Genomic DNA, 18,220 nt, shown 5'->3' with positions numbered 1-18,220 from the left:
AGAGAAACCCTGTCTCGAAAGTCAAAAAAAAAAAAAAAAATCTCATAGAACTGTAGAGACAAATTTAAATCCACTTTTGAAATTCATTTGATCCTTCCGGGAGGGACAAAAAGCAACTATGAAGAGAGAATAAGTAAGAATAGAGGTGAATTTAAAGACATATATCACATAAGATTATGATGCAAGGTGCAAAATGGGATAGATACTCCCGCCCGAAAGGTGGAATTGAACCACTCTGTCGCTAAACAGCTACAGGTTTGAAGCCTGCACCCCAGACCACTGAGGATCATCCGGGCAGAAGCAGCTCTTTTCGGACAGGTATATAAAGGCCAAATATCAAAAAACTTTTGACTTATGGTCATTATTTTCGTGTCGTACAAAATAAATTATAATGTCTTTGATAATATTTTCAATTTTATCGTGAATATATGTTTTCTTTTTCTTTACAACATATGATATGAGTAGCCCTTATTAACTAAATGAGTAGCATCATTTGCATAGCGCCTTGCATTCTGGGAAGCAGCGCCTAAAGCGCTTACCTCCCTGGTTGTACAGGAAAAGCATTTTTTGCGAAGTGAAAAGTCAGTTTTATTTTTTTGTTTGTTTTGTTTTGTTTTTAAAATGAAACTCGTGCGGCACTTGGAAGCCTCTTCGTGGCAGAATTTTTCACGTTTTTCTGAGAGGGAGACGCGAGCTTCTCGTAGGGTTTGACTGCGCGTGGCCACAAGGCGACACCTGCTGTTGCTTTGTGGAACCCTGTTAATCCCGCGTCCTCTGTGAGCTCTAGGCACTGAACCTAGGTGATGAGGTGGACATCCTCCTCGCGGTTGGATGTTGGAGACCATCCCTTTCTAAACCTGTGTGTTTGGGCCAGGGAAACGAAGGCACAAACATGGACAGTATCATAGCCCCGTTCTTAGCACCCAACTCCCTAGGAGAAATGAACCCTACATCATCATAATTACGATATTCTTAATAACACTAGCTTTTCTGATTCCTTGAGACAGTCTCTTTTCTTTCTTTTGTTTCTTTCATTTTTTCTTTCTTCTTTTTCTTTTTCTTTTTTTCTCTTTCTTTCTTTTTCTTTTCTCTTCTTTTTTTTTTTTTTTTTTTTTTTTTTTTTTTTTTTTTTTTTTGAACAGGGTCTCACTGTGTAACCCTGGCTGGCCTGGAATTCACTATGTAGCCCAGGCTTGCCTGAACTTTGAAGCTATGGAATTGCCTCCGCCTCCCGAGTACAGGGATTGTCACAGGCGTGAGTCACAAGCGCAATTTGACTTCCATCTCAGATGATAGAACACTGAGTTCTCTAACTGCTTCGTAGAGCCCTAAAATCTAACCCCTTATTACCCCATAAATAGCCCCCACACAATCCTCCTAGAACTGACTTGAGGGATGCAGCAGACTCGCCGCACGACCCTCCTCGGCGTCTTTGTAATGCTGATTCCCTCGGCTCGGTTGTCTTTGCTCCCCGGTGTCCACAAAGCCTCCTTTCCACCCTGGTCTCAAACCTAGTAAGACCTCCCCGAACCACACGCAACCAAGTCACCACGTGATTAAATGAATAGATGATGTCACCATCTTTCTCTGAGCCTCAGTTTCCCCATCAGCATAATGTGTTTGAGATACTCAAGTCCCTAGAGCAGTGGTTCTCAACCTTCCTAAAACTGCAACCCTTTGATACAGTTCCTCATGTTGTAGTGACCCCCAGCCATAAAATTCTTTTCTTTGCTTCTTCATAACTGTAGTCTTTCCACTGTGATAAATCATAATGTAAATATCTATGTTTTCCAATGGCGTTAAGCGACTCCCGGGAAACCGTTCGATTTCCAGAGGAGTCGCGACCCACGGGTTGAAAACCGCTGTCCTAGCGTCAGGACAGAGAACCTACAAAGACGTCGCTAGGGGGCGCTCGATGACGGCTACTTCAATTCTGAAGCTGCGCTAGGTCGAGGTGCAGTGATAAGCCTGGGGCTTTAGCTTTTCTTGATCTATTACTTACTAGGACTCTCTCACCTCCCCATACTTTGCTATGAACATTACGTCTTAGGAAATATATGAACGAATGAATCTTTATAAAGCTTTGTTGAAACACCATAGCCACCAGGCGGTGGTGGCACATACTTTTAGTCCCAGCTCTTGGGAGGCAGAAGCAGGTGGATCTCTGTGAGTTCGAGGCCCGCCTATTCTACAAAGCGAGTTTCAGGACAGGCTCTTCAAAGCTACAACAGAGAATCCATGTCTCAAAAAACTAAAAAAAAAAATAAAAATGAAAATGAAAAGTATGTATATAGTAGAAGGTATTTATATATTTGGTTTTTTCCCCCCTCATACTCATACAGACGCCTGCCTCTGTGTCCTGAGTGCCGGGATTACAGGAGTGCGCCACCACGGTCTGGCGTATTTATTCTTGTCGGTGCATAAGGGCGACCTGCAGAGTCAGCTCCCTACCTCCACCATGTGGGTTGAAGAGATCACCTTTACCCACTTGTTCACCTCTCCATTTTTGAGAGCATGTACATGTATGTAGTACTGGGATGTGACCTATGCAAGTGCCCTATGGGGGGGGGGCTCAGAGGTTAAGAGCACTGGCTGCTCTTTCAGAGGACCCCAGGTTCGATTCCCAGCTTTCACGTGGCAGCTCACACCTGTCTGTAACTCCAGTTCCAGGGGACCTGACACCCTCACACAGACACACATGCCATCAAAACACCAGTGCACATAAAAACAAAACAGACAAACTAAACAAGACAACCGTAAATTAAATTTAAAAAGTAGCAGGACTTGACTAGAGATATAGAAATTGCTGTTTTGGTGTTTTTAGTGTGTGTGTGTGTGTGTGTGTGTGTGCGCGCGCGCGCGCGCGTGTGTGTGCATGTGTGTCCCCACATAGCCCTGGCTGGTCTAAAATTCACTACCTAGACCAGACTAGGCCTCTGAAAGAGATTTGCCTACTTCTTCCTCCTGGATGCAGAGGACAACTTTAGGGTGTGGGTTCTCTCTTTGCATCTTGTGGATGCCAGGGATTGAACTCAGGTCATCAGGCTTGGCGGCAAACGCCTTTAAACCCTGAACCATCTCCCAGCCTCTCTGTGGTTTTTTTTTGGGGGGGGGCGGTTCAGGACAGGGTTTTTCTGTTTAACAGCTCTACCTGGCCTGGAACTTGCTTTATAGACCAGGCTGGCCTTGAACTCACAAAGATCCACCTGCCTCTGCCTCCCGAGTGCTGAGATTAAAGATGTGCGCCACCACCGACTGCTGCCTCTCTGTTTTCGGAGCTAGCTGCTGCACTGCACAGCAGAGACACTGCAAACCCTGCGTCTGTAACTCCTCTTTGGCACCTCTGTCTCTGTCTCCACAATGACATGCACAGCAAGAGGAAAGCAATACAGTGATGAACAAGCAAGTCTTAACATTTTTGTGTTTGTCTTTACTGTAAGCTATTTCTGACAAGCAACACTGGCTTGCTTCCAAGGTGGCAAGTAGCATTTTCTTCATAAAAGGTATTTTTCTATTTTATGCCACTTGTTTATGATGCTGAAGATGGAACTCAGGACCCTCTGCAAACTAAGTTAGTTCTCTACCACTGAGCCTCACCCCCAGCCCCTCACTGGGGGATTCTAAGTTGCATACCTAGCCTTTATTTTTTTTTTAATTTCCTTTTTATTGTATGTGCATTGGTGTTCTGCCTGCATGTATGTTTGTTTGAGGATGTCAGGTCCCCTAGAACTGGAGTTACAGATAGCTGTGAGTCACCGTGTGGGTGACAGGAATTTAACCTGGGTCCTCTGAAAGCAGCCAGTGCTCTTAGCCACTGAGCTATCTCTCCAGTCCCACCTTTAATCTGTTTTTTTTTGTTTGTTTGTTTGTTTGTTTGTTTTTCGAGACAGGGTTTCTCAGTGGTTTTGGAGCCTATCCTGGAACTAGCTCTTGTAGACCAGGCTGTCTCGAACTCACAGAGATCCACCTGCCTCTGCCTCCCGAGTGCTGGGATTAAAGGCGTGCACCACCACCGCCCGGCCCACCTTTAATCTTTTGAGACAGTCTCGCTATAGCTCCATTTGGCATTGAATTTTGTAGCTGACCTGGAACTCAGTCCAGGGATTACATATATATATATGCCATCATGTCTGACTGTCCATTGGGCATTTCTGTGCCAGGCAGTGTGGGTATTAAACGCGGGGCCTTATATAGACAAATGGTCTTCACCTTAGCATGAGCCATTAATATAAAAATCTCACAAGGGAATGACTGACGTTTGGGAAACAGTATCGTTATTGTAACTAACCATAGAAATTTCTGCCAGGTCGCACTTGGAAAATATACTTATTGTTATTATGTGCATGTGTGTACATGACAACATCAGTGTGGAAGCCAGAGGACGGATTATGGAGACAGTTGTCTTTCAGTCTTTCCTGTTACTTTCTGTGCTGCCTGCATGTGCGGCTGTGCTCCATTCGTATGCAGTGCCGGAAGAGGCCACAAGAGGGCATCAGATCCTCTGAGACTGGAGTTAAAGGTGACCGTGAGCCACTGTGTGGGAGCTGGAAAACCCTGGATTTCTGGAAGAGCAACTGGTGCTCCTAACTTCTGTGCAGCCCCTCATTTTTCTACCTTTATGTACCTTCCACAGGTTCAGCTCATACCACCACGCCTGTGCAGCAAGAACCGGCTGAGCTCTCTCGTTGATCTTAAATCTTTTACCTTTTCTTTTTTGAGGCAGGGTCTGATGATTATAGATTATAGGCAGGGTCTGATGATAGTCCAGGTTGACCTTAAACTCACAGGAGTCCACCTACCTCCGTCGTTTGGCTTTCTTTTTTAAAACATTTATTTATTTATTTATTTGAATGCATATGCGAGAGTGTACAAGAACTACTTGAAGGGGTTATTTCTCATCGTTCACAATGTGGTTCCCAGAAATGAAACTTGGGCGATCAGCATGGACGTAGGTACTTCTCATCAGCCACAATAATTCATTTTCTAACTTTTATTTGGAAATCATTAAAGTGACACTTTCATGTTTTTTGTGGGTCAGCGCAGGTACGCGATGGAGCACATATGAAAGACGATGAGGGTCAATTCTTTTTCTACCGTGGTGGATTCAGATGATCCGATTCAGACCTTCACAGCCTTTCCCAGGTGAGCCATCTTACAGCCCCCAGCCATTCTTTGTGTTGTTGCTTGTTTTAAGGCAGGATCTCTCTATATAGTCCTGGCTGTCCCGAAACTCATTGTGTAGACCAGGCTGGTCTCACACTCCAAGATTCACCCACCTCTGACTCCCCAATGCTGGGATTTAAGGATTGCGCTACCACTAGGTTTTTTGTTTGTTTGTTTTAATGCTTTTCAGGGTAGAAAGGTGTAAGTGGAGGGGCCTTAAAGCACAGAAGGTCATGGATTTTCCACAGGAGTCTTTATTACAGTGTAAATCCAAGGCCAGGGCTCCTCTGGGCCCCATGCAAAGCCCCAGCTTAGGGGTTGGTGGCCTCAGAGACACCAATCCCTCACGGCGCCTCCAGCGATGGGTCATGGAAGTGCCGACCAGCGTCCGACTACGCGACTACAAGTCCCAGCAGGCTCCGCGGCTAAGGAGCCTGGCCGTTCCTGGACTCTCAGAGCAGAGCTTCTTAGGAAATGTAGTCCCAGTCGTTCCGGCACTTCCCACTGGGAAATGGCTTGGCGGAGTGGGCGAGGGTGTGGATACACGGGAAGTGAAGGGGAAGTGAGCTGCTGGGGTGTGGGCAGGCGTCCCTCGGGCAGAGACACCCCTCTCATTCGGCTTTGGCTTTGGATCCGGAGACTGCAGATGCTGCTGGGGTTCCGGTCCCAGGGATTTTAGCTCGGATCCTAGGGAACATAATTAGGGGCCATGAGGTGTGACAAGAGATGGAGGAGGTGCAGAAGATTAGCTAGCCCCTATCCTCAGCCTGATGACCGGCTTTGAGAAAGAGATAATGTGCCCAGGAAGATTTGGGGAAGTGTAATGGGGCAGGGACAGGGAGAAAGAAAGGAAGAAAAAGAAAAACCCACAAACAACAACAAATATCCCAGTCTCCACCACCCTCCCTGTCATCATCTCATGAACTTACTTAGCTTTGATGTGGCTCAGCTGATTGGTCACCAACCCCACATACTGGTCAATCTGGGCCTGGGGAGACCGAAGAGGCAAGGGATTATGGGTAACTGATGTAGGATTCTGCCTCCAGCTCACATAGCCAAATCAGAAGAGGGTTTGGGGCCCATCGGTCCCATTTCAGCTGTGAGAATCATAACTGGCCTTCCTGCCTTTGCTGTTTTGAGATGGGCTCACGTAGCTCAGGCTGGCCTTGAACTTCCGGTCTTTCCGTTTTTAGCTCCCACGTGTTTGGATTAGAGGTGTGCACGACCACTCCTGGTTTTTATACACTACTAGGGATCAAGGAGGACTCTACTAACTGAGCTAAATCCTCAGTCTGCGTCTGCTCTTCAAACAGGGCTTTGCTACCTAGCCCTAGCTAGCCTTGAACATACAGGGATCCTCCTGCCTCAGCCTCCTGGGTTCTCAGATTGTTCACTGTTTTAGTGGCACTGCTATTAAACCATGGTTCTCAGCCTTCCTAATGCTGCAGTCCTTGAATACAGTTCCTCAGGGTGTGGTGACCCCCAACTATAAAACTACATTTGTTGCTACTTCTTAACTGTAATTTTGCTACTGATATGAATCATAATGTAGATACGTTTTCCCGATGGTCTCAGGCCACCCCTGTGAAAGGGTCCTTCAACTTCCCAAAGGGTTCCGACCCACATACTGAGAGCCAAAGGTCTAGACTTCTGCATTCGAGGTGTTTTACCTCCCTTCCTTGAGCCATGCCCCCAGCCCCTCACTGGTGGAGTCTAAGCAACTGGTGGCGGCAGGGCTCCCGAGTCTGCCGGGGACTTGTCTGTGGGGTCCTGGCTCTAGAAGGGAGGCAGTCACACTAGCCATTTTTGACGTCCATGTCGACAATGGAGAGTTTGACACACTCACCTGGTGCTGTCTGTACAGAAGGGGGATGGTGAACAATGCAACCACTCCTATAAAGAAGGGGGGGGTGTCAGGTTTTCCTAGCAGAGAGGGACAGGTCCACGTGAAACCCTATCCCTCCCCCATCCGACCTCAGCAAGCCCCTTCCCAGCTCACCCAGGATGACAAGAGTCAAGCCGTTGAAGATGGCTCCCACGAAGGTCAAGATATAGAAGAGAAGGGCCAGCTGTGGGGTGAGGGTCAGTGTCAGAGAGACCTACGGGCTGTGAACCCTGCCCCCCACCGTGGGTACGGAGGAGAGGGGTGGGAATACAGAAGCAGTCTTGGGGGGGCTGATGTGAGATGTCCTTCTGCACACTACAAATATGTGTTGCTTCTATTTGTTGATGAACAAAGCAGTTTTGGCCTATGGCTTGGCAGAACATAGCTAGGCAGAAAAGCTGAGCTGAATACAGGGAGAAAGAAGGCGGAGTTAAGAGATGCTAGCAGCTGCCAGAGGAGCCAAATGCCAGAGCATTCCCAGTAAGCCACAGGCCACATGGTGATGCACAGATTAATAGAAGCGGGTTAATGTAAGTGTAAGAGGCTAGCCAGTAATAAGCCTGAGCTATCAGCCAAACAATTATAGCTAATATTAAGCCTCTGAGTGATTGTTTTATAAGTGGCTGCGGTACCAGGCAGGAACAACATATAAGCTTCAGGCTACAGAGGGTACCTTGAGAGAATCCACCAGGTCTTCTACCAGGAAGAAATGCCGCAGCTGTGTGGCTGTGGAGACCACTTGGGAGGCAATCTGCTGGGACAAACGCTCTGTCTGCTCCTGGGTCAGGGTTAGGTCCATGTCCAGGTAGGCCCTGATGGGGTCAAGGAGTGTGGTGTGACTCAGTGGGGGGGGGGTGATGGGAGGGCTCAGACTGGGCCAAGTGACTTTAACATGGGTGTAAATGGGACGTCTGGTGGAAGAGCAGGGTTAGGAAAGGGAGTCGAGGATAAAGGAAGGAATCAGGGCTGGGGACCAGGGTTCACAATGAGGAGGAGAGTGGGCCGTGCATGAGCTGAGGTCGAGGACCACGGTGCATGGTCAGCTGAGCCGGGTCACGAGTTCTCACTGGAAAGGGTTGGTGCCATCACCCCGGTGCACGGCCTGGAGCACTTTGCGGTAAACCCTGAGAGAGATGGTGGCGCAGAGACCCAGCAGGGCTAGGTGCGCAGCCACGGACACGATGCTAAAGTGCAGGAGGCAGAGGAGAGAGGCCATGAGGCCTGTGAAGACGGCTCCAGACGTCCTGGTGTCCTTCCAGTAGAGCAGGTCTGCCACTGTGGAGAGGAAGTCAATGAACGGCTGGGACTAACCCGACGGACTTCGTTCTTGTTCGTTTTTAAGAGACAAGATTTTCACTGTGAGGTGAAGGCTGACTTTAAACTCTGAAGCCCTGGTTGGTCTGAACTCATGATTATTCTAATTCTTTCTCTTTCTTAGACCGAGTTTCACTCTGTAGCCCAGGCTGGCCTCAAACTCAAGGCAATAAATCCTCCTGCCTCTGCCTCCTGAGTGCTGACTCTACCAACTGATGTATCCCCTGACCAGCCTTGTTTATTTATGTGTTTACTGGGTCTAACTACATAGCTCTGACTATCTAGTCCAGGTTGGCCTTGAACTCACAGAGATTCACTTGCCTCTGCCTCTGGAGTACTGAAACTAGAACGTATGCCACGATGCCTGACTCTGGATTGAGGACCACACAATGCTCTATTGCGGCTGTGACATTCTCCATTTTATTCAACTCTGAACTCAATGTGTGTGTGTGTGGGGGGGGGTGTCATTCACTTTGTTTTGTACCCTCTCCCTTGCCACAGCAGTGTGGCAAGAGGCCTCGGTCTATGGATATCCTCACCTCTGCCTGACACACCCGGCTTGGAAACACAGGTGGACCTGTTCCCTATTCTTTTTTTTTTTTCTTGAGACAGGGTTTCTCTGTGTAGCACTGGTTGTCCTGGAACTCTTAGACCAGGCTGACCTCAAGCTCACAGAGATCCGCCTACCGCTGCCTCCCGAGTGCTGGGCTTAAAGGCGTCCACCACCACTTCTGGCATGTTCCCTGTTCTTTAACGGTATACATTTTGTCAAATTGGTCACAGGGAAGACTAACAACTTATTTGTTGGTGGTGAGTCTGTTTTCTGTGGCAGGGTTGTGCTATATAATAGCCTTGGCTGCCCTGGGAACTTACAGCCATCCTCCTGCGTCTGTGTCTGCCTCCCAAGTGCTAGGGGTGTGTCACTACGCCTAGTTACCAAAACATTTTTTAAAGTTCTAAGTGTATGATTACACCATCTGATATTCTGAACCCTGACCGCAAACTACTGACCCCTCCCAGAGATGGTGAACTCACTAACCAGGCTAGGCCAGAGCCCATGGTTGCGGACGTCCAATCTTAAAGGGTTCCTCCTATTCACCTAAACCTCTACAGCACTCCAGTGAAGCCACACCCATTTGAGCCCCAAATTTTGATTTCAGTATCCTTCTATTTCATTCCAACTGATCCACAGGCGCCCCCACTGTCAAAACAACCCATTCAACTTGCCAAGCCCTAGGCTGCTCCCGGAGTATGATCTCACTTCTGTACACTCCTTATATATTCTAAACAACACTAAAGAGGAGTCCTCTTTCCCTAATGCGGGGTGGGGAGTTGAGGGGGGTAGAGGGGGTGGGTCCTCCCAGTCTGTCTCCCAGACACACACCAGGGGGTGGGGGAGGGGCCGGGTCGCCTGAGGCGGGGCTAAGTTTAGGCTCGCTAGGGGGAGGGGGCCTCCGCAGCTGTGCTGGCACGTCCAGTCCTGAGTGACAGCGCAGGAGCCAGGACTCCCAGGCTGGGGGAGGGGAACGTCCCTGCTCCTGGGCCCCAAAGCTCTCTGGCTTGAAGAGGGGACCCCATGTTCCCTCAACGTCCTCTCAAGACGTCCCCTGATCCGCCGCCCCAGCCCTGGCATGCATATCTGACAACTCTAAATACCCAGGTGGAAACCGTGCCCCAGATCGCAAGGAAAAAAGGGCAAATCTGAACCCCTTTGCTGTCCCCGGACCCCGGCTCTAGGCCACCCGACAAGCCCACCTTTACTCCCCATCTCGGTTCCGAGAGAGCGGCTGCAGACACCCGGCTTCTGGGGATTTTGCCCACTTCAGTGAGACCCGAGGGAAAGAGCGGAGGGGAAGGGCCCCTTTGTACCCAACCAATGGCTGTCCAGAGAGGTGGGGACAACTCCCAAATTGGAACTTTGTAAATAGACAAGGAGTCGTCTTTAACCAACTGCTTGCGGTTCCTGGAGGCCCAGGCTTTTTAAACTAGGCTGAGAGCCTGTTAACGAAAGACTGAATACAGTTAGGGAAAAGTAGACCTTTTTGTTCGCTGCGGAGCCCGGGATGGCCTGCAACTCACCAAAATGCACCCGCCTAATCGTCTAGAGTGCTGGGATTTAATGGTGTCCATTCCCCATCATGCCAAGCCTCAGTAAAAGTTTTTAGTTTCATTATGTTTTGGGTATTTTTGTTTGTTTGTTTGTTGTTTTTTAAGTTTTTCATTTTATTTTATATGGGCATTGGTGTTTTGCCTTCACGTATCCCTGTGTGAGGATGTTGGATCTTAGAACTGGAGTTACCAACAGGTGTGAGCTGCCATGTGGATTTAAACCTGGGTCTTTGGGAAGAGTGGACATTGCTCTTAACCTCTGAGCTATCTCTCCATCCCCCTTGGTCTTCTTTTCTTTTTCTTTTTTTTAAAATATTTATTTATTTATTATGTATACAATGTTCTGTCTGTGTGTATGCCTGCAGGCCAGAAGAGGGCACCAGACCTCTTTACAGATGGTTGTGAGCCACCATGTGGTTGCTGGGAATTGAACTCAGGACCTTTGGAAGAGCAGGCAATGCTCTTAACCGCTTAGCCATCTCTCCAGCCCTTGGTTTTGTTTTCTTAACACAGTGTCTCAGGTAGCCCAGGCTGGCCTTGAACTCCCAATCTTCCTTTCTCAGCCTCCCCAAGTGCTAGGATCAAAATCCTGAGTTGTCACAATGGACTAAACAGAACTTGCTATGTAGCTGAGGCTGAACTTGAAGCCGTAATCTTCCTGTCTCTGCCTCTCAAGTGCTGGAGTACAGGTGCGCACCACCATACTTGGTGAGAGGAAATCCATTTAATATTTTATGGTTCTTTGTGTGAGTTCAGGTGACAAAAGTGGCCAGAAGAGGGCGTCAGATCCCTGTAGCTGGACTTGCAGGCCATTGAACACCACGCCTGTTCTCTGCAAGAAAAGTTGGTTCTTGTAACAGCTAATCCATCTCTAGCCCACAAGGAAAGTTTTTGTAGAGGCCCTGGGTGTGTGTTGGGGGGGTGGCTCAGTGCACAAGCCTGGCGTCCTGTGTCAGGCCTCCAGGAACCAGGGAAAGAGCTGGATAGGGTGCTGAGCGTCCGTAATCCCAACAACTTCTATAATGTGATGAGAGGCTGAAACAGGAGAATTGCCTGAAAGCTCTCAGCCACCTAGCCTGGAGCAGGCAATGTAGCAACAGAAATCGGATCTTTGTGAGTTCGAGTCCAGCCTGGCCTATACAGTGAGTTCTAGGACAGCAAAGCTAGGACAGCAAAGCTCAAGCCCCACCCCACCCCTAGATGCTGCCTCTACAAGGTGAAAGGTGAAGATGGACTCCCAAAAGTTGTCCTGAGAGGGCCTGGAGAGATGGCTCAGTGGGAGCACTCAGTGCTCTGCAGAGGACCTGGGTTCAGTTCCCAGCACCCACCAGGTAGCTCACAGCCCCCCTAGCTCTAGTTCCAGGTGATGTGGGTCCTTCTTCTGACCTGCACAGGCACCAAGCATGCACTTGGTGCACGGATATACACGCAGGGAAAACATTTATACACCTGGAATAAAATAAACAACACCAGGCAGTTTAACCCCTTTAATCCCAGCACGTGGGAGGCAGAGACAGGTGGATCTCTGTGAGTTCAAGGCCATCCTGGTCTACAAAATGAGTTCCAGGACAGCCAGAGCTATACAGACAAACCCTGTCACCAAAAAACCAAAGCTAAAATCAAAACCAAACAAAACAAAAGTTGGGACAGGGTCTCACTATATAGCCTGAAATAGACTGAAGCTTACTATGTAGACTAAGTCAGCCTTAGACTCACCAAGATACACCTGCCTCTGCTGCCCAAGCGCTGAAATTTAAGGTAGATGCTGCCAGGCCTGGCCTGATCCTTTTAAAAAAATTTAAAAGTCCCCATGGGCACATTCAACTTCTAAATGAAGTCCTCTGAAAAAGGGAGGATTAATTCTTTACATCACCCAACCCAGTGCTCCATGCAGCATTAATTTCCAGTACAAAAAGCCAAGGGAGTCGGGCAGTGGTAGTGCATGTGTTTAATCCCAGCACTTGGGGGATAGAGACAGGCGGATCTCTGTGAGTTTGGGCCAACCTGTTCTACAGAGCAAGTTCCAGGTCAGGCTCCAGAGCTACAGAGAAATCCTGTCTTGAAAAACCAAAAAAAAAAAAAAAAAAAAAAAGAAAGAAAAAAGAAAGAGCCAATGGGGCCAGGCAGTGGCCTTTAATCTTTAATCCCAGCACTCAGGATGCATAGGAAGGTGGATTTCTGTGAGTTTGAGGCCAGCCTGGTCTATAGAGTGAATTTCAGGACAGCCAAGGCTACACAGAGAAACCCACCCTGTCTTTGGAAAACCAAAAAAGAAAAGAAAAAATTGAAAAGAGAGAAAGGAAGAAAGGAAGAAAGAAAAGAAAGAACCCAATGAATCAGTGAATGGGATGGGATGGGTCTGGTGGCTGCAGGCCTGTGACCCCAGCTGAGGCTGAGGCAGGTGGATGGAGGTCAAGGCCGTGTGGAACAAGCCCTGGAGTTAGTTACCAGTTTGCATATGCGTTGTGGGGGAGAACCCCAAAACCACAGACCCTCGGGTAAAGGGGGTTTTGGGGGACCCCCTTCTCCATTGTTCTTAGGTCCTGTGCCAAGCTGATGCCGTTACACTGAAAAGTGTCAATCTCCCTAACTCTGTCTAGTTGAGCAAGGTCCTCTACAGCCCAGAGGAGCCATCTGCTCACAAACCACTTACCTAGAAGGAGCGGTTTCAATATGAATTCTGATTGGTCTGTGCTATCGAGGCACTGTGCCGTGATTGGCTCCTGCTCCAGCAGTCGCCAATGCTCTTCTTCCTCGCTCAGCAGAGGTTCATCAGGGCTGGAGTTCGAATCTTGTGATCTTGATGGGGATGGAGTATGAGCCTGGGGAGTCCGGGAACTGGGGCTAGGCTGAGGAGTCAGGACCTCAAGTTGCGAACGTAGAGCCTGAGCAAGTCGGAGTTCCAGGTTCGCCTCTAGTGTCATTGAGAGAGAGAGGGGCCATGAGCTTTCTTCTTGGAGGTATCCTGGTGTGCCACACACCCTCCGAGCACCTCTGAGATCTCACCTTCCTTAGGCTCTATGGCCTCCAATCCATCAGGCTCCTCGTTTTCCAGTGGGGTGGAGCTGCTGGTGGCTGAATCCTCCCCGGACCCCGCACTCCGGGCAGCCCAGCCCAGCTGGTCCTCCAGCGGGTGCTCAGCCGGAGGCACGGTGTCAGGGTCACCTCGGCGCCCCGGCTCTGGCGACTGGCTCAGGCTAGGGATGCTCTCCAAGCTGTCCCCCAGGCCGGGCTGTGGGGGTGGGTCTCGTGGTTCTGAGACTGAACGTCCCTGGGGACGGGGTCGACGGACAACCGAGTCCCTACGGCCCCCAGAACCCACTATGCCGTCGAAGGCAATGTACGAAAAGGTCAGCTCCCTTGGGGTACCCCAGTCCTGCGATGTGGTCTCCTCCTCGTCATCCTCTGAGAATTCCCGGGCTGTGTGTAGCTCCCGAAAATCCGAGTCGTCATTCCCTCCTGCAGTGGGAGAAGGTTTCTCAGCCTCTCCAAGCCACCCAGTCGTGAGGACCCCACCCCTCCACGTCTCTCCGCTGCACTTACCTTCGGTGGAATCGGGGGTAGAAGAAGCTGTAGACGGAGCTTCTTCTGCAATGGGAAAGGAAGATTCTCGTGGCTCGGACTGTTTAAACCACAGATAGGAGCTATCACGGCTTGCACCATACATGTGCAAGGCGCCGACCCGGCCAACCTCACTCTCTAAAGTTGACCTCTGACCTCCACACACAGAATCCAGAACTCGTGGAGCACCCCCCCCACACACACACACACATGCATGCATTTAATCCCAGCATTTGGGAGGCAGAGGCAGGAAGATTTCTGTGAGTTTGAGGCCAGCCTGGTCTACAAAGCGAGTTCCAGGACAGCCAGAACTACACAGAGGAACACTGTCTCAATAATAAAATAACATAATAAAAGAAAAAAAAAGAATAATCATTTAATCACAGAAGTGCACCAGTGCTGGAGGCCTGGATGGCTGGAAAAAAGAGAATTTTAGAACATTTGAACACAGGACATTTTGCCTTCTATATACAGACCGTAAAACTGTAGGGACATTGAGAACAGAACCTCAGAGCTTCAGGCCTGATGGCACAAGCTTGTACTTCCAACTGCTGGAGATTGAAGTAGGAGGACCACAAGTTCAAGGCCTGTCTGGGCAAGTTCGCAAGATTGTTTTAAAATGAAGAGCAACAGGCAGGATTGTTACACTGATAAACCCTGTCTTGAAAAATCAAATAAATAACATAATAAATGAGGGCTGGGGATGCTCAGGAGTAAATCACCTACCAGCACATAGAAAGTCCTAGATTTGGTGGGAAGAGGGGATAGGAGGAATGAGGAGGGGGAAGAGGAAGAAGAAAAAGAAGGGAAGAACCCGAAAGATGCCTGCTTCACTTGCTGCTCTTGCAGAGGACCCCAGGTTCAGTCCCAGCACACACATGGAGGCTCACAACCATCTCTAGTGCTAGCTTTAAGGAATCAAGCGCCCTCTTTTGGCCGCAGAGGGAACTGCATGCATGTGGTGCACAGCCGTACATAAAGAGCCTTCAAAGGAGGAGCCTTGAGAAGTTTCAGTTCATTCACGCATGCAACCATTATCCATTAAGTACACATTATGTGGCCGGCACTGGTCTAGGCCCTGGGGGAGCATGTTATGAACAAATTAGACAAAACTCCTGGCTTCATAAAGTTACACCCTGTGGAGAAGTCCATAAAACATGGAGTCAGACAAGGTAAGGGAAGCCGAGCGCTGCTTGACACAAGATAGTCTTCAAGGCTTTTCTGATGGCAACAGATCTCAGACCTGAAGGAAGTGAATCTCGCAGATGCCTAGAGAGAAGCCTGCCAGACCGGGGTGGGGAGGGGGGCACTGTGATTAGAAGAGGAATAGAGTGGTATAAAGGGGTGAGTCGGGGAGAGTAGGGCTGGGGACAGGCGTGCAGGGTCTCCCCTCGCAATTTTAGCTAAAGACAAGATCTTTGGACACTGGGGAGGGGAGTGAAACTAAAAATGTCAAAATCACACATTCTCAAGAACTTGGGCATCTGGATACCCAAGACGTGCAAGTGGCTAGATCTGCTAGCGTCGGCATCCCCAGCTGTCAGAACCACCCTGTGTGGGACGCAGGATGGTAAACACCGACTGCCAGAGCCAATGGCTCAGAGTTGAGCAGGATCAGATGAGGGGCTTGGAACGAGATGCCAGCCCCTCAGAGTCAGCTTGGGGCTCTGCACACAGGAGAGCCTCGAAGCCTTCGAAAATCGAAACCGGACCACCTGCCCCCACCTCATTTCCTCACGTGAGCAACCGGGAGGCCTGCCGAGGAGTGGGGTCTTCGGCAGGGTTACTACTGAATGGAAAAGCCCGCTAAAGACTCAGTAGTGTTGGCACCAACCCAAGGAGAGTGTTTTTGGGGGACAGGGGTCGGACATTCAGGGTGACATTAGAAGTGCCTTTTGGGCAGATTACGAGGGTGAGATGCGAAAATGGATGATGAAGGGAATCGAATGCTTCTCCATCCTGACTCAACCGTCAGCTGCGGCCAGCACCAGTGCTAGGGACAGCTCCCCACGCGCCTGCTCCTTCTCGGACTGGGCGGGGCGACCCAATCCCGCGCCCCGAGAGCCCCCCAACAGGCGATCTCCATGACCCCCACCTCCGCCCCATTGCAGCGGGTTCTCCGGGTCAGGATGTCCCAGTTGCCGCCAAAGCGCGGGGTGGGAGGGGGGAGGGGAGGGGAAGGATTCCTTTGTCTCCTTCGGCTCCTTCCCTTCAACCCGGCTCTAGCTCAAGCCCGCGGCGCGCGCCGAAGATGGAGACCCAAAGAGGACCCCACGCGGGTTTCTGCGCCCCAAACCAGGCCGGATCCTCTCCATACTCACTGCAGTGGGCGAAGACCGGCAGGACCTGCCCCATGGCCCCCCTCGGGCCTGCATCGGGACCCCCGCCCACTCCGGCCGCGCCGCCCTGGGCCTGGGGCCACGGGCGCTCATCTCCGCCGCGTCCACGACGCCGCCGCCATCCTCCTAGGTTGCTCCAGCAGCCGCCGCCGCCGCCGCCGCCACCACCACCACCGCCGCCGCCCTCTGCTAAGGCGCGGGAGGGCGGGGCCGTGGAAAAGCAGGCACTGCAGCGCGGGGCTCGGGGGCGGATCCAGGAGCTGAGAGGCGGGGCTTGAGGGCATAGAGGGCGGGTCCACTATTATAAAGGGAGGAGTCTCGAGCTCGAGGGCGCGGCCTTTAGAGGAGTGGGGCGGGGCTTGAGTGGAACGAGGCTTTGGAGTGAATGTCCAGAAGCGCTTGGGTTGGGGGCAGATCTAGGAATGATGGTATTGAGTGATGGTGGAAGATGATGTTCTGGGGTAGAATCTGAGGCAAGACTTGCAGATGGCATGGAAAAGGAGGGCGGAAAAAGGGTACTCAAGCTTTAAACTTTGTTTTACGCTTATTTGTGTGTGGGGATGGGGGTGTGTGTGCCATGGAGCAAGCATGCGGTCAGTCTCCTCCACTCACACGTAAGTTCCCAGCAAGCTTATTCTCAGTCCTCAAAGTAGGAGCCTGGGGAGGTTTCAGTCCATTCTCTCAACAATCATCTGCAGGGCACGTTTCGTGAGACAGGCACTATCCTAGGCCTCGGAGGGATATGTGTAAACAAATTAGACAAAACTCCTATTCTTCTCTGACTCTATCACTTAGCCAACCCCTCTTCTTTTTATTTATTTATTTATTTATTTATTTATTTATTATGTACACAGTGTTCAGCCTCCATGAATGCCTGCAGGCCAGAAGAGGGCACCAGACCCCATTACAGATGGTTGTGAGCCACCATGTGGTTGCTGGGAATTGAACTCAGGACCTTTGGAAGAGCAGGCAATGCTCTTAAGCTCTGAGCCACCTCTCCAGCCCTCTTTGTTTGTTTTTAAGTTGTTTTTTTTTTTTTGGCAGAATTCTTCGTTTAGCCCTGGCTGTCCTGGAACTCACTCTAGACCAGGCTGGCCTTGAACTCACAGAGATCTGCCTGCCTCTGCCTCCTGAGTGCTGGGATTATAGGCATGTGCCACCACCTCCCAGTATTTTTTAAAAGGAATTATTACGACAGTTTTTTTGTTTTGTTTTGCCTTTTGTTGGGCTTTTTTGTGGGGGGGGGGCAAGCCTACAATGGCTTTGAACTCCTGATCCTCCTGCCTCTACCTCCCACGTGCTGGGATTACAAGCCTCTTGGCTGGGAGGCCACCTTTGACTAGCCAGTACCCTGAAGGCAAAAGCAGGAATAATCAAGAGTTCAAGGTCAGCCTCAGCTACTAGTGAAGTTAGAGTCCAACCTGGGCTACATGAGTACTGTTAGTATTCAGGCATCTGTACTGGCCTGCCCTTGGGGTCCTGACAGGATACGTCCTCAGTTGCAGCCTTTAAGAGCACATTTGCTACTTTTCCTTATAAAAGGTGGACCTTGCCCACCTCCCATCTCTTTCTCTCTTTTTCTCTCTCTTTTCTGCCACTGTTGTCCCCAGGGACCAGTCTCGGCCACTGTACCTCATTCTCTCTCCCTTCTCTCTCCTCTTCAAATAAACCTCCTATGTGAGCCTTGTTGTATGACACAACTTCTCTTCACGGCGTTTTTATTTTATATTTTTTTAAATATTTATTTACTTATTATGTATACAATATTCTGTCTGCATGTATGCCTGCAGGCCAGAAGAGGGTGCCAGATCCCATTACAGATGGTTGTGAGCCACCATGTGGTTGCTGG

At 49.9% G+C, this 18,220-nt stretch overlaps 1 protein-coding gene and 1 non-coding gene across 3 annotated transcripts; both read right to left on the bottom strand.

The window, feature by feature from the left end:
- Nucleotides 1-209: 209 nt before the first annotated feature.
- On the bottom strand, nucleotides 210-296 carry Trnastop-uca. The gene has a single exon. It is a non-coding gene; the product is annotated as a tRNA-Sec (tRNA).
- Nucleotides 297-5,401: 5,105 nt separating this feature from the next.
- Nucleotides 5,402-16,574, bottom strand: Rtn2 (reticulon 2). 2 transcript variants are annotated; one of them, XM_041653839.1, is made up of 10 exons: nucleotides 16,354-16,574; nucleotides 14,015-14,059; nucleotides 13,478-13,930; nucleotides 13,125-13,385; nucleotides 8,116-8,323; nucleotides 7,722-7,860; nucleotides 7,163-7,232; nucleotides 7,010-7,056; nucleotides 6,093-6,151; nucleotides 5,402-5,850 (listed from the first exon to the last, which is right to left on the bottom strand). In XM_041653839.1, the coding sequence occupies exons 1-10, from the start codon at nucleotides 16,385-16,387 to the stop codon at nucleotides 5,775-5,777; spliced, it is 1,392 nt and encodes a 463-aa protein (XP_041509773.1). In that variant the 5' UTR covers nucleotides 16,388-16,574; the 3' UTR covers nucleotides 5,402-5,774. The 2 variants fall into 2 exon arrangements, with proteins under 2 accessions (XP_041509773.1, XP_041509774.1); XM_041653840.1 differs by lacking the exons at nucleotides 13,125-13,385; nucleotides 13,478-13,930; nucleotides 14,015-14,059; nucleotides 16,354-16,574 and adding an exon at nucleotides 10,118-10,228.
- Nucleotides 16,575-18,220: the final 1,646 nt, after the last annotated feature.

Source organism: Microtus oregoni, unplaced genomic scaffold (assembly GCF_018167655.1).
Source record: "Microtus oregoni isolate MIOR12 unplaced genomic scaffold, Mior012 000006F_ref0000085, whole genome shotgun sequence".
NCBI classification, from domain to species: domain Eukaryota; kingdom Metazoa; phylum Chordata; class Mammalia; order Rodentia; family Cricetidae; genus Microtus; species Microtus oregoni.
The sequence above is the reverse complement of the archived record's forward strand: the minus strand, read 5'-3'. Positions and strand labels throughout refer to the sequence as shown.

What these genes read in the sequence shown, in the direction of transcription:
- Rtn2 (XM_041653839.1), bottom strand. Translation starts at nt 16,387, where the DNA reads ATGGGGCAGGTCCTGCCGGTCTTCGCCCACTGCA. An exon ending in ATTGAAACCGCTCCTTCTAG is followed by an intron (nt 8,324 to 13,124) that starts GTAAGTGGTTTG and finishes TCCTCTCCACAG; the next exon opens with TGGCAGACCTGCTCTACTGG. An exon ending in CTGAGCCACATCAAAGCTAA is followed by an intron (nt 5,851 to 6,092) that starts GTAAGTTCATGA and finishes TATGTTCCCTAG; the next exon opens with GATCCGAGCTAAAATCCCTG.